Source organism: Hyla sarda, chromosome 2 (assembly GCF_029499605.1).
Source record: "Hyla sarda isolate aHylSar1 chromosome 2, aHylSar1.hap1, whole genome shotgun sequence".
In the NCBI taxonomy this organism is placed as follows: domain Eukaryota; kingdom Metazoa; phylum Chordata; class Amphibia; order Anura; family Hylidae; genus Hyla; species Hyla sarda.
In genome coordinates this window covers 73,723,913-73,738,206 of record NC_079190.1, presented here as the reverse complement: position 1 = coordinate 73,738,206, position 14,294 = coordinate 73,723,913, and the positions used below count along the sequence as shown (strand labels likewise).

At 44.2% G+C, this 14,294-nt stretch overlaps 1 protein-coding gene across 2 annotated transcripts in view; it reads right to left on the bottom strand.

Annotated features, from left to right (window-relative positions):
- The window catches only part of CERS5 (ceramide synthase 5), a 95,131-nt gene extending 81,652 nt beyond the window's left edge, over positions 1-13,479 (bottom strand). Inside the window, exon 1 of one of the 2 annotated variants that reach the window (XM_056562085.1) lies at positions 12,857-13,479. In XM_056562085.1, the coding sequence (XP_056418060.1) occupies positions 12,857-13,029 (173 nt within the window). In that variant the 5' untranslated portion in view covers positions 13,030-13,479. The remainder of the gene's footprint in view (positions 1-12,856) is intronic. The other variant, XM_056562086.1, reaches the window with a different exon arrangement.
- Between the last annotated feature and the right edge of the window lie 815 nt (positions 13,480-14,294).

Genomic DNA, 14,294 nt, shown 5'->3' with positions numbered 1-14,294 from the left:
GACATGAATGACTACTACTCCAAGTTTCAGGAGCTAGTGCCTGGGATTCCTCAAGGGAGCAAGCTCAGCTAAGTAGAGATCCTACAACATGTCATTGACTACATCTTCGATGGCAGATAGTTCTGGGTGAAGAACAGGACAGCTCCATCCTCTCTCCTTACAGAAACCAGACTTCTTTTGTTGTCATCTCTGTGGAGATGCCAGCAGCATTTACCACTGACCATGCCAACAGTCATGGTGTGGGAAATTCATGAGAAGGAAAAAACGCAACAGATTTGAAGATGGAAGAATTTAACTCTTACAGCAATACGGAAGAGTTTATTATTTTCTCCCACAAAAAGACTTATTACCTTAAACTCCATTCAAAGACCAAACCCCTAATCCCTATATCCACCTATATGCTGCAACACCCATAGACCAAATGTCTGAAGTACTAGAAATCTTTTAATTTTTTTTACATTCCTGTCCAATGTGGACCAAAAGTCATGATTCTTCCCACATGACCCCAGGGTACTGACTTCCCATGACCACATTGCTTTGTACTCCTCCTGTATAATGTATGGATGCAGCTGAAAATATATATTATATATACACACACACACACACACATTCTTATTTCCTACAGAGGAGTTGTGATTGGCTGGAACCATCTGGCCAATCACAGCTCTCTGCGGGAAATATGAATATGTGTATATATACACGTCAGTGCAGGGGACCATAGAAGAGCGGCCGGCGGCATCTATACATTATACAGGAGGATCACAGCAGGTGTCAGAAGGGACACTTGGGGCGGTCTGTCAATTAGTTAAGGTACTACTACACCCATCATGGAACAGAGTGTTCCATGCTGGGAGTAGTAGGACTAACTAAAAAAAAAAAAAAAAAAAAAAAAAAAAAAAAAAAAAAGGGGGGGGGGGGAAGTTAAACACACACTTTAGTCAACACATTAAAATACATTAAAAATATGTTATAAATGTAAAGTTTTTATTACATTTAAAATACATTTTAATAAAAAAAAAAAAAAAAAAAAGTGGAATCTCCACTTTTTTGGATCGCTAAAGTCCAAAAAAAGAATAAAAACCGCCTGCAAAAACGCCAAAGTTAAAACTCGCATGCAGTTTTTCCTTCGTGTTTTTCTTCTTTTTACTCCCATAGACCACTAAACCAAGAATTTAAAAAGATAAATAAAAAAAATATAAAAAAAAAAAAAAAAAAAAAAAAAAAAAAAGGAGGAGCCAAGAAACGCCCAAAGGATAAAAAAAATTAATCGCCAAACTAAAAACACGAAGTGTATCTGCCATTTTGCAATTCACTATTGACTTGCAGCTAACATCTGGCTGCTGCGGATTTTATTTATTTTAAAGAAAAAACACTGTCCGGCAAAATGGGCATTTTTTATTGGAGTTTTGTATTGCATGAAAAACCTAGAATCCTAGCCTGATATTTTTTAGTCAAATCTCACAAAATCTGAAACTAAAAAACAAAGAATATTGAAAAATAAATAAATAAAATAAAAATAAAATAAAAAGGGCGAGACTAAAAACAGACAACTATTTGTATTGTAAACAGACCACAAAACACAGGCCTTAACATTGGTCAGGGTTTCCATACTGCTTTGTTCCAGATTTGCTGATGCCCTTGAGAAAAGGGTTGCGAGACCTAAATGCCTTGTCTAGTACCGAAATTACAGTCCTCCATGGAATAACTTTTTTTTTTGCTGCAGGGATGTGGAAATGCAGTTCCGGGTGCCAGGCAGGTGAATTTTTCATGAATTAAGTCCTGCTTTGGGCAAGCAGAACCAGACCACTGATTTTTAAGCTGGCGGCGCTCAGGGTGTATGGAGTGGGGTGCTGACTCGAGCATGCTCCATATGCGGCGGCCCCCCAACTGATTTCAGTAGCTTAGGGCTGCCGCTAATAGCCAGAATGCTCCCAACTATTAACCCAGCAGCGATCTGAATGGGTACCTTTTAATCATCCCTGGTGGTCTAGTTGGGGTGGATCGATCCACTGTAGAGGTAGCAGGAGGGCTTACCTCTTATGCCATGGCTGGCGTGGAAATGCATTTGTTTGAGCCTGCTTTGGGCAGACTCAACCAAATGAGCACGGATCAGTTCTATGGAACTGCATTGATTTTAAGCAGAATCTAATGATTCCTTCTTAAAGTCGTCTATGGGACTAATAAAGTGTTTAAAATAAAAAACATTAACCCCCTTCCATACGAAAAGTTCTCTGTGAAATAGTGAAAGACAAAAACGCATTGTGAACCCAGCCTAAGCAGAATGTAAAGCAAATTATGTAAGTCACTCCATTGAAATCTATGGCGGTGTCTACAAAGACAACAACCGGAGCGCACACCTTGACATTACGTGTACCGGCTCCATAAGTTTGTTACATTAATTGCCTTCTTTACCACTGTACCCTTATGATATGTGAATGGCACCGCACACACAGGACGAATTAAACATGTTTTCTGGCCAAAGCTTATCAGTGTTTATTTTAACTGGTTAGTGTAAGAAGACAAGAGATCTCTTGGAGGTAGAGGATGCAATTTAATACAAGGGATTGCAACCAAATCCTTGACAGGGATCTCTCTCTGAAACTAATCCTTAAGTGCTAATGACTTTGCTGAGTGACTATTTGTGTCACTGAATGCTCCACAATCACTGTAAGCTCCAGGCAGCACATTGTGCAAACAGTACTTCAAGGAGACCCACCATAAAAACTTAATAAAAATAATATTTTTTAACCATTTTTGTACTTATTACACAGCAGAGCCACAGTGGGAATTTTTTTTGAAGTAATGACAACGTTACCTTACAATCCACCAGTAAAAAGCTGACGGGACCTTCTATGGAGCCTAAGGGTGTGTTCACACTGAGGAAATCTTCCTGAATCTCTGCTCGTGGAATTGTCCACTGCTGAAATTGCTCATTGTGAACGGGTCTCACGGAAGACCTATTCACACAGATGTTAACGTTCACTGCGCGTAATTCCGCTTGCGGGATTCCTCAGGAATTACGTAGTGTGAACGCACCCTCATAGTGAATGAAGTGCTGGCCACACGTGGTGCGCGCCATTAATCCCTTGGGGGCCATTTCATCTCTGTTCTACGGTTGCATTGATCAGACCCCCAATCTATCCTGTGGATAGAGGATAACTTGCTGATCGGAAAATACCTCTTTATGGGTAGCAATGCCCCCATGAGCTGCACAAATCGTAGCTCAATACATTCCAGGCACCAGATTGACTATGTTTTTCATCCTAGTGTCTGTGTCTTATCAGCTCTTACAAATATTGTCCTGACAGCAGAGCTTAAGTCATGCAGGAACGCATAGGAAGGACATTCCTGCAGCAGCTAAGGAAAGACGCTCCTCCCATTCAATGAAGCACCACAATTAGTCCCCACCCTCCACACAAGTACTTACAGTGCAGAAGCCACCACGCCAGGCCCCCTCCAGATCACAAGGCTATGTGTATATGGCATTATGATGATGTTCCCTGCACTGCTGACACTATGTCCTAATGCTGGGCTGGGGTTCAGTCTCAGTAATGTGCAGCAATACAGGCAGCATCTTAGGCCCCTTTCACACTACAGGTATCATCCTGTAAAAACCTCCGTTATTACTCCCGGCAAAAAGTCCTGAAAACGGCTGTCAAAAAATCCCATTCATGTCAATGGGATTTTTGACCATCCTTTTGCATCAGTTATGTCCGTTTTTTACTAATGTCAGTTATTTTTGCCGGCACAAAAGACGGTGCATGCACTAATTTTTGGTCCGGCAAAAATAATGGTGAAAAATAATATAATATAACATTGAAGTCTATAGGAAACTGCTGTTAAAAAAATATACATCAGTTTGTTGTACTGAGCATGCTCAGTACAGGTTTACAAAAAAAAAAAAAAAAAAAAAAAAAAAAAAAAAAAAAAAAAAAAACAGATGTAACAGGTAATAACAGATAAACATCAGTTTTTTTTTTTTTTTTTAAGAAAAAGCCCATTAAAAATAACGGATGATGGTCATCAGTTATCATCCGTTATTACATCCATTATTGTAAAATAACGGCAGCAAAAAAGCAGGATGATACCTGTAATATGAAAGGGGCCTTACAGCAGCTAATACAGGCTGGTAATCACTAGCCAGCTAGGCTAGGACTGCGTGGGTTTAAGTAGGGGAAGGAGAGTTAGTTATTGGTTTATAATCATGGCGACAGGTCAACTTGCTACGGGGGGGGGGGCAGGGGGGGGTGTGCGTAACTACCTATATGGTGCAGGCATCTACTACCTGAAGGTACAGAGTGTTAGCCTTGTACTAACTGTGCAAAACAACACTGGGGAAAATAGTTAAAATATATAGTTCGTTAACAACCACACCTCAATAACCTAAATGACATGTCCGCCTCGGCACTGGATAAAAATCTACATTACTAAGCTGTCGCTGAGATCAGAGAGGCAGCTAAACCTCGGATATGGGTATCCAATGCCTTCAGACCTATAAAACCATACTGCACCAATGGCTTAGAAAGTAAATTGGTGATAATGAACTGTATACTGGAAAGTTATATTTTTCATTCATCACACCAGCCCCGCAAAGCCCATGATAGGTTTTGTTTGTAGCTGAATGATGTTCATCACATCATATGACTGACATCACATGTCAATACAATGAATGTTTCCTCCAGTGAATAAGTTTGGCAGCCCCATAGATCCTGCTGACGATCTTGTGTTTGCTGTATTAAAATCGCACAAAATAGATATGTATTATTGTACAGTATTTATTTATTATTTTCATATTACCAAAAATTTCTGCCCCTTCCAAAAAAAATATTGGCGGAGAGTCGCAGACCTGACTCTCTGATCGCTGTCTCTCTACACATTTCACTGCAGGGAAAAGACAGCATTAATCGGGTAAGCGCCTAAGCATTAATCAGTAATAAACTGAACCAGAGGAGGGGCTGGGGGGTATTTTAAAGTCTTAGAAGGGATACCCACAGTACCCTCTTGTCAATTTTATTGGGGCAGAGTAGTATTATGAATAACACTGTTTACATCTGTCCATATACTGTGAGTTATATGTACGTCTAACTTAAAGTGAACGGGCTGATGCAGATTATGCATAACAATGTGTACATTAACCCCTTAAGGACCAATATAGCTGATAGCAGCCTGAACCTGCCGTGTATGACGTGAGCATCGCTCCGATGCTTGTGGTCATACGCAGGACGTAAATGTACGTCCTGGTGCGCGAAGTACTGCCAAACCAGGACATACATTTACGTCCGTGGTCATTAAGGGGTTAATTGGGTACTCCACTGGAAAACATTTTCTTCTAAATCAACAGGTAACAGAAAGTTAAACAGATTTGTAAATTGCTTCTATTTAAAAAAAAAAAAAAAATCTTAATCCTTCCAGTACTTATCAGCTTCTGTATGCTCCACAGGAAGTTCTTTTCTTTTTGAATTTCTTTTCTGTCTGACCACCGTGCTCTCTGTCTGACCGTCCAGAGCAGGAGAGGTTTTCTATAGGGATTTGCTCCTACTCTGGACAGTTCCCAAAATGGCAGAGAGCACTGTGGTCAGACAGAAAGGAAATTCAAAAAGACAAGAACTTCCTCTGTAGTATACAGCAGCTGATAAGTACTGGAAGGATTAATTTTTTATTTTTTTTAATAGCAGTAATTTACAAATCTGTTTACCTTTCTGGCACCAGTTGATTTAGGAAAAAAATTAAATAAAAAAGGTTGTCCAGTGGACTAACCCTTTAAGTAGTTTGCTTGTATCCCATTTGCGCTGCTCTAATTGTCTGAATACAGCCAAAAAGAAGTGCCAACCCGGCAGTGCACAGGTGAGAACAGGGAGGTATATGTCACCGCTGGAAACTGTATTTTAATACTGGCTAGTCACTATATCACCGTTTCCCAACCGGGGTGCCTCCAGCTGTTGCAAAACTACAACTCCCAGCATGCCCGGACAGCCAAAGGCTGTCCGGGCATGCTGGGAGTTGTAGTTTTGCAACAGCTGAAGGCACCCCGGTTGGGAAACACTGCACTACATTTTACCAGAAAATGCTGCAGACTCGAAGGTGTTTACATGCTCCATAGAGTAATAGCAGAGATTGCAGCGTACAGTTATGCTACATGCCGGCCGTCCTGAAGAGTGCACACAGCTTATCAGTGCTATAGTGGAGCTCTATTAGATATGGGAGAAGAAAAAGTAAATAAGCCAAGATACAAGCTCTGGGTCTAAAGGTGCATTAACATGTACAGATTATAGAACAGAAGCCTAGAAGGTGTAAATAAGGTGAAAGACCCGTTTATAAAAGCCATCATAAATGGTCAAAACCTTAAAAGGAAGCATAGGAGCTTTTAGGTCTTCACAAAAAAAGAAAAAAAAAATGTATAAATAAATTAAATGATGATGAAGATTTCTTACCATGACATGTATTGGGGAATTCTAAAGTAATGCAGGGGAGGTAAAGCCTCATCTCTTGGCTAGGATGGAGAGCAGCTACACAGAACATAAGGAGAGATGTCAGATCCGCAGAGAGCCTTCCCAAGTGACTACTTACTCTGTTCCTGGCAGCTTTTAAAACTATGACCTCTTTCATAATAAATACTTAGCTGTATTACTGCACTGTTTCATGCTGCCCGAATCACCGACAGCATAAAAACAGCTGTCAGGTTCTCTTTATTGCAACTAAACACCCCAAACGCATCAGGACCTGCCGACTAGGGATCGACCGATATCGGTTTTTTTTTTTAGGGCCGATACCGATAATCGGTGGAGGTTATACCAATATAAGTTATCGGCTATTTATCCCCCCGCGAAACCGCTGCAGATCATTGATTTAAAAGCGGGCGCTTTAAGTCAATGCACTGCAGCGGCTTTTGCGGTGCCATAGGCCGCCGCCGCCACCTGCTTCTCTCCCTCTGCCTGTCCGGGGGTCCTGAGACCTATCACCGCCACCGCTCCCCCCCACCGCCGCACCACACTTGCGACCGCCCCCCCGACCGACCCCATTGCCTTCCCCATCCCCGGTTTTACAACTACCTGTTCCCGGGGTCCACTCTACATCTGGCTCCGGTGGCGTCCTCCTGAACTGTCACTGTGCGCACTGACTGTGATGTCACATCGCGCACGTCACTCGTCATTGCGCACAGCGTAACGCAGCAGGAGCAAGAAGTAGCGTGGGCTCTGGGAACAGGTAATTATAAAACCGGGGATGGGGGAGGCAATTGGGGCGGTGCGGTATATATTCATTACACCACCTTATTCAGGTAGTGTTCCCTGGTATCAGCTTAGCTCCTGTTAAGGAATATGAAAAGCTGATCGGGAGCTTTTCATATTCCTTAACAGGAGCTAAGCTGATACCAGGGAACACTACCTGAATAAGGTGATGTAATGAGCTGCTTTGCATATTCCCCTACCCAGAATGCCCGCGGAGTGCAAAATGGCCTTATGAAGCTCCGTCATACCAGGAGTGGTAATCTCTCCCTGAGATAAATACTCATCCCCTTTAGCATAACATCTATCTATCTATACACACACACACACACACACACACACACATTTTTTATTTTTTTAAATTCCAGCGGAGTACCCCTTTAAATCAGATCAGTCAGCTGAATGTACTGCATTTTAAATGCTACAAGTCGATACAATTAGCCTAGAAAGCACAGAGGGGAAAAAAAAAAAAAAAAAAAAAGATACATAAATGATATAACATTTTTGTGCTTTCTAGAGCTTCCTACGTGTACGTCGGTGACTGACAAGCTGTGGTGCAAGTACAGGGGCAGGTGGAGTGCGCCATTGAAGAATGCGGCACCTCCATTCATCACTGGGTGCACTACAATGGAGATGTGAGCAGGCCCTTAGGAGTACAGGCAGCACACAGTATGACGCACACCAACAAGAGTCATGCCGCACCGCAATCTAATGTACTGGAAAATAGAGGCTAATGTATTGGGGCTAAATGCCCACATTTTTTGTCCATGTCCAGCTCATTAGTAGTGACGCAACCATGTCAATATTTATTGGTGATTTTTATATTTTTTTTATTCATATTTCTATATGTAGAATGGGGAAGTCAGGAAAGTGGAAGGTGCGTCTGTAGGGACCTTTAAATCAACTGGGGCCAGAAAGTTAAACAAATTTGTAAATTACTTCTATTAAAAAAAAAAAAAATCTTAATCCTTCCAGTACTTATTAGCTGCTGAATACTACAGAGAAATTCTTTTCTGTTTGGAACACAGAGCTCTCTGCTGACATCATGACCACTGTGCTCTCTGCTGACATATCTGTCCATTTTAAGAACTGTCCAGAGTAGGAGAAAATCCCCATAGCAAACATATGCGGCTATGGACAGTTCTTAAAATGGACAGAAATGTCAGCAGAGAGCACAGTGGTCAATGTCCGTAGAGAGATCTGTGTTTCAAAAGGAAAATTTTCTCTGTAGTATTCAGCAGCTAATAAGTACTGGAAGGATTTAAAAAAAATGCAATAGAAGTAATTAAAATGTACAAATCTAACTTTCTGGCACCAATTGATAAAAAAAAAAAATTAAAAAGATTTCCACTGGAGTACCCCTTTAAGCTCTTGATTCCAGTTTGTCTGAAGCATCAGAATAATGGAAGTGAACATATTCCATTGATTTTAATGGGTCACATTATATGTCAGTGCAACTCAGTTTATGTTTTTTTTTTTTTTTTTTTTTTTTTTTTTTTTAAATAAAGGTGTTTTCCGGCCAAATAAATACATCTATCCACGTCACTAGGGGGCGTGGCTAGACATGTCTCCAGTCTCGGAAACAAAGAGGTTTCTGAGACTGGAGACGCAGCCCCGCATAGAATGCCAGTGCTGCACAGAGATCATGGGGGTCCCAACAGCAGGGCCCCCACGATCAGACATCTTATCCCTTATCCTTTGGGACATTCGAAAATTTAATTTTATGGTGAAGGATGTATATGAAAAAGTGTTCTGTTTGCATCAGTTTTATTGGGATCCATTTGTCTGCATCAGTGGTCTCCAAACTTTGGACCTCCAGGTGTTGCAAAATTGATCTACATAGTTCATAAGGTTGAGAGAACACCAGAGTCCATCAATTCAACCTAAGGCTATGTTCACACAGCGCAATATTTACTGATTGTCCACCCAGAAAACACGAGTGGACATTCTGCAAATAGCGGCAGAACATGCCGGCACTAGGACCACTCAGAAATGCACGTTTCCATAGAGGGCAATGCATTTCCGAGTAGAATGAATTGACATATCCATTCTTTCGGCGGAGGCTGGAATTCGGATATCTGTGGAAGATGTTTCTGAGCAGAATTTTTCCACCAGATTCCGTCATGTGAACGTGACCTAACCCTACTGTGTTGATCCAGAAGAAGGTAAAAAAATTAAAATAAAAGTATATATATATATATTATACATACATACACACACGCATGTCAATTGTCCTATAACAAGGGGAAAAAAAATTTCCTTCCAAAATAAATTAATGACAACGCAGATCTGAACCCAGCCTTAGGCCCCATTCACGCTACCAAGATCACGCCTGCAGCAGCCTCTCATTAAAGGAGAAATGTGGCGGAAAACTTTTACCTTCCCCTGTGCCCGGGCTGCAAAAACAAACTTTAGCCCTCCTTCCTACGTTCCCCCGTTGCGGAGATATCGGCATCACGTTCCTCTGATGATGCTCGGGTCCCTGCTTCAATTCCTTGGAACGTCACAGTGCTGTCAGTGTATCGCCGGCCGCAGCGATGTCCCTCCTTGGCCAGTGATAGGCTGAGTGCACCGTCACATAAGGAGCCTGGGCCCCGCCTTCTCCCTGCTGCCCGGGCTCCTTTACATGACAGTGCGCTCAGCCTGTCACCGGCCGAGGCGGGACATCGTAATTCACTGACCGCAGTGCGACGTTTCGAGCCTAAGAACCAGGGACCCGAGCAGTGGGAATGGGATGCTGATACCACCGCCACGGGGGAACATAGGAAGGTGAGCTAAAGTGGTTTTATTATATTATTATTTATTTGTTTTGCAGCCTGGACACAGGAGAAGATAAAAGTTTTTTGCCACATTTCTCTTTTAAACTCAAAGGAAGTTCTGCTGCTCAGTTCACATGTCAGAAGTCCCGCTGCGCAACTTGTAACGAGGACTTGGATTCTGGTAAAAGATTGAACATGTTCAATCTTCTGGCAGATTCCAATGGTGGGTCGGCATTTGTCAATGGAACGGCGCTTACATTGGCAGCAAAAATAAACACCGATTCTGGACAATTTTAGAATGGTGCAGATCCAGTGAGAAAACTCACCAAGGAAATTCCCCTTAGGGTCCATTTAGACGGCTGAATCTCTCTCCAGGGTGATGAAGTTTACTCAAGAGACAAGTTACGTATGCGAATTGGAGTCGCTGTCATTGCTTTCTACAGGATTCTATATACAGTTTCAGGCTATATCCTAGACACTTCACAGTTCTCTTGTTTACATGCATTTAGAGTGCACATGCTGAGACTTGTAGTTCCCTTGAGCACCAGCTGGTACTTTAAGATATCCTTTATTTTTACATAGATGTATGCAGTCTGCTTTAACCCCTTAAGGACCAAGGACGTACCGGTACGTCCTTGGTCCTGCTCCCGTGATATAACGCGGGGTTACACAGTAACCCCGCATCATATCACGGCGGGCCCGGCATCATAGTGATGCCGGGACCCGCCGCTAATAGTTGCGCGCTATTAACCCTTTAGCCGCACGCTCAGAGCTGAGCCACGCGGCTAAAAGTGAAAGTAAGAACTGCCGGTTAGCTCATATGGATTTTTAAGTGCAAAATTGAAAGAGGTATGATTTTTTTTAAAGGCAAGGAGCAAAAAAAGAAAATGCAAAAACGGAAAAACCCCCGGTCCTTAAGGGGTATCCGTCAGAACAAAAAAAAAAAAAAAAAATTACTCAGTACCTAATCCTGACCATGTACATCTAATTTATGTGTCTAGCACCTTTATTTTTTTGATTACACTTTTAATTTAGCTCACTAGTCTGAATTCCTCTCAAAGGGAGGGGGCGTGGCCTCACTGCACGTCTCCGCCCCCTCGCTCAGTATGCTGTCTGCTCACATCTCCCCTAGCATTAGCCTACACCTCCCAGCTTGTCCTCACTGACAGTAGCGGGACACAAGCTGACAGTGGGAGGATTTTTCCTCCAGCTCTGAGCCCTTCGCTCACAGCTGTCAATCAAGGAAGTGTGTCCATGACATAGGTGATGACGCATGGACACAGTAGGACTAGTATGTGTCCAAGCAGGCAGGGGGGGGGGGGGGCAGTTGTTTGACTGTCTTTTTCAGTATGAAACACTGAAAATGTTCGAAATGAAAGCAATTGCAAAACCTATCGGTTTTGCATGCTTTACAACATATCAAAAGTTTTTGTAGCTGACAGTGCCCATTTGAAGTGCCCATTGTAGTGAAATATAACTTATCCCCTATCCAAAAGGATAGGGGATAAGTTATAGATTGCAGGGGGACCACCAAGGGGGCGTGCTGACCCTCACATGGAGCGGCACCCAACACGCCCCCTCCATACATCCCATAGAGATACATGGAGGGAGTGTGTCAGCCACGGCTTCCTGCGGGGGTCAGAATGGCCGCTTCCAGCAGACTGCCAGGGCCCTGTTCAGAGGATCGCAGGGGGTCCCAGAGGTCAGACCCCCTGCGATCTATAACTTAGCCCCTATCCTTTGGATAGGCGATAAGTTAAATATTTCACTGCTCTACTCCTTTAAAAGGAGAACTGTAGTGTTAGACACTTATGCCCAGGATCTGGGATAAGTGTCTGATCGCAGGGGTCCGACCGCTGGGACCCCTTGGGATCTCCCGCATGGGGACCCAGCATTGCTGCAGCTCTGCACGGCTAATGCGCATGTCGTCAACCTCACTGAGGTCAATGACACACCCCCTCCATACAGTTCCATGGGAGAGGTGGTGATGCACGAACGCTGCATCTCCACCACTACCATAGAGATACAATAAGGGGGGTGTCTGCCACAGAGTCATGCTATAGGGGGGCCCATACAGGAGATCGTGAGGGTCCCAGCGTTCAGACCCCCGCGACCAGACACATGAGTATCTAACACTGCAGATCTCCTTTAATAGACCATAGAAACTGCACATAATCCTGAGGAGAAATAACAGCGACTCGTGTCATGCAGTTAATGTATCACGCCGGAATATATATATATATATATATTCTGTGCACCACAAACAACTAATCCACTGACTGCAACGCATCTCGGAGCGGAGAAAGTGACCATGATGAGTTCCGGAACCGGAATTTCTGCCGTAGAATTTTACGCATTCTACCATGTGCGCGGTGCATTAGAATCTCATTGAAAACAGAACGGAAATTGAGCGCAGAGTTTTTTACCGCTGGATTCCGCAGTGTGAACGGGCCCTTACACTTTCATTCAGGCTACTCCTATCTTGAGGATTCCGGTTTATTTTTATAGCGTCTGAATAGCGGCGTATACACCAGACCGCCGTCAGCTGACCGGGAGAACACCTCTGGTGACACTTCTCTCCAGCACTATGGAGATAGAAGTCATCTCCAGTCCAGCATTTCCCAACCAGTGTGCCTCCAGCTGTTGCAAAACTACAACTCCCAGCATGCCCAGACAGCCAACGGCTGTCTGGGCATGCTGGGAGTTGTAGTTTTGCAACAGCAGAGGGCACTCTGGTTGGGAAACACTGACAATAGACTAATAAGTGTGAAGAAGTGGAGCTCTATGGATCATACTGGTGGCTATGGGGAGGGGACTGGTGACCACTGTTGGTCTCTATTGATGGTCACCACTGGTCTGCAGGGGGCGCCTCACCTCTCGAACAGCAGCCTAAATGCGAAGATCCCCAGCGCCGTGGGGAAGGCGTAGAGGAGGTGTCCAGCCCGCGGGTACTGCTCCCCGCTCTCGGTGTCCGCCAGGTCCGCCCAGGTGACGTTCTGCGGGAGCCAGAAGCGTTCATTCCAGAACCAGGCCGAGAGGGCAGACATCTTCCTGCAGCAGCTCCGCCGCCGAGATACACGGCACAGAGGCAGCAGCAGCAGCAGCTCCGGGGGATGACGCGCTCCCCCGCTCTTCAATCTGACACGGAAACTAGGCGGGCCTGACAATGCTGCTGCCCAGACCCCGCCCCCGGGACAGACCGCACCCGGAATATCTGCTCACCAGCGCCGCCGCCGCCGCCGCCGCCCTCTTGCTGCACCCACAAAGGGAAAGACATGGCGCGTCTCCCTCTCGTGACGTCACTGACGTGCGCCGGGAGAGCGCTGCTGGCGGTGTTCCGTGTCATTATCGTGGCTGCTATTTGTCCCTGGTTGTAGAATACAAGCGGAGATCTGATTGGTTGGGATGTGAGACGTCTCCTCATTGGACGGCGCCTGCAATTGTGTATTAACCCCTTGGTGACTACGCTAGTGCTTGCCTTCATATTTTTTTTTCTTTGCAGGCTGCATTCACATTACGAATTTTGCATCCATGCAAATTCTATGCTTTAAATTAGTGGTCCCCAAACTGTGGCCCTCCAGATGTTGCAAAACTACAATTCCCAGCATGCCTGGACAGCCGTTGGCTGTCCAGGCATGCTTAGAGTTGTAGTCTTGCAACATCTGGAGGGCCGCAGTTTGGGGACCACTGCTTTAAATTGTAGATTTGCAAATCAGAGTGCCTCCAGCTGTTGCGCAACTACAACTCCCAGCATGCACTGACTTCCTTTGGCCGCATTCACATTACAAATTTTGCATCTATGCGATTCCATCCTTGAAAATTGTAGCTGTAGACCGGTGTTTCCAAATCAGGGTACCCCCAGCTGTTGCAAAACTACAACCCCCAGCATGCCTTTGACTGCATTCACATTACAAATTTAGCATCCATGCAATTCTATGCTTTAAATTGTATATGTAGACCGGTATTTGCAAATCTGGGTGCCTCCAGCTGTTGCACAACTACAACTCCCAGAATGCCCGGACAGCCTTTGGCTGCATTCACATTACAAAATTTGCATCAATGCGATTCCATCCTTGAAAATTGTAGATGTAGACCGGTGTTTCCAAATCAGTGTGCCTCCAGCTGTTGCAAAAACTACAACCCCCAGCATGCCAGGACAGCCAAAGGCTGTCCGGGCATGCTGGGAGTTGTTGTTTTGAATCAGCTGGAGGCACCCTGGTTGGGAAACGCTGGTCTAGACGTATCCATTGACTTCTTTTAGCAAATTGTATCCAACACATGCACCTGCTTTGGTCTGTTTACATTTTTCACA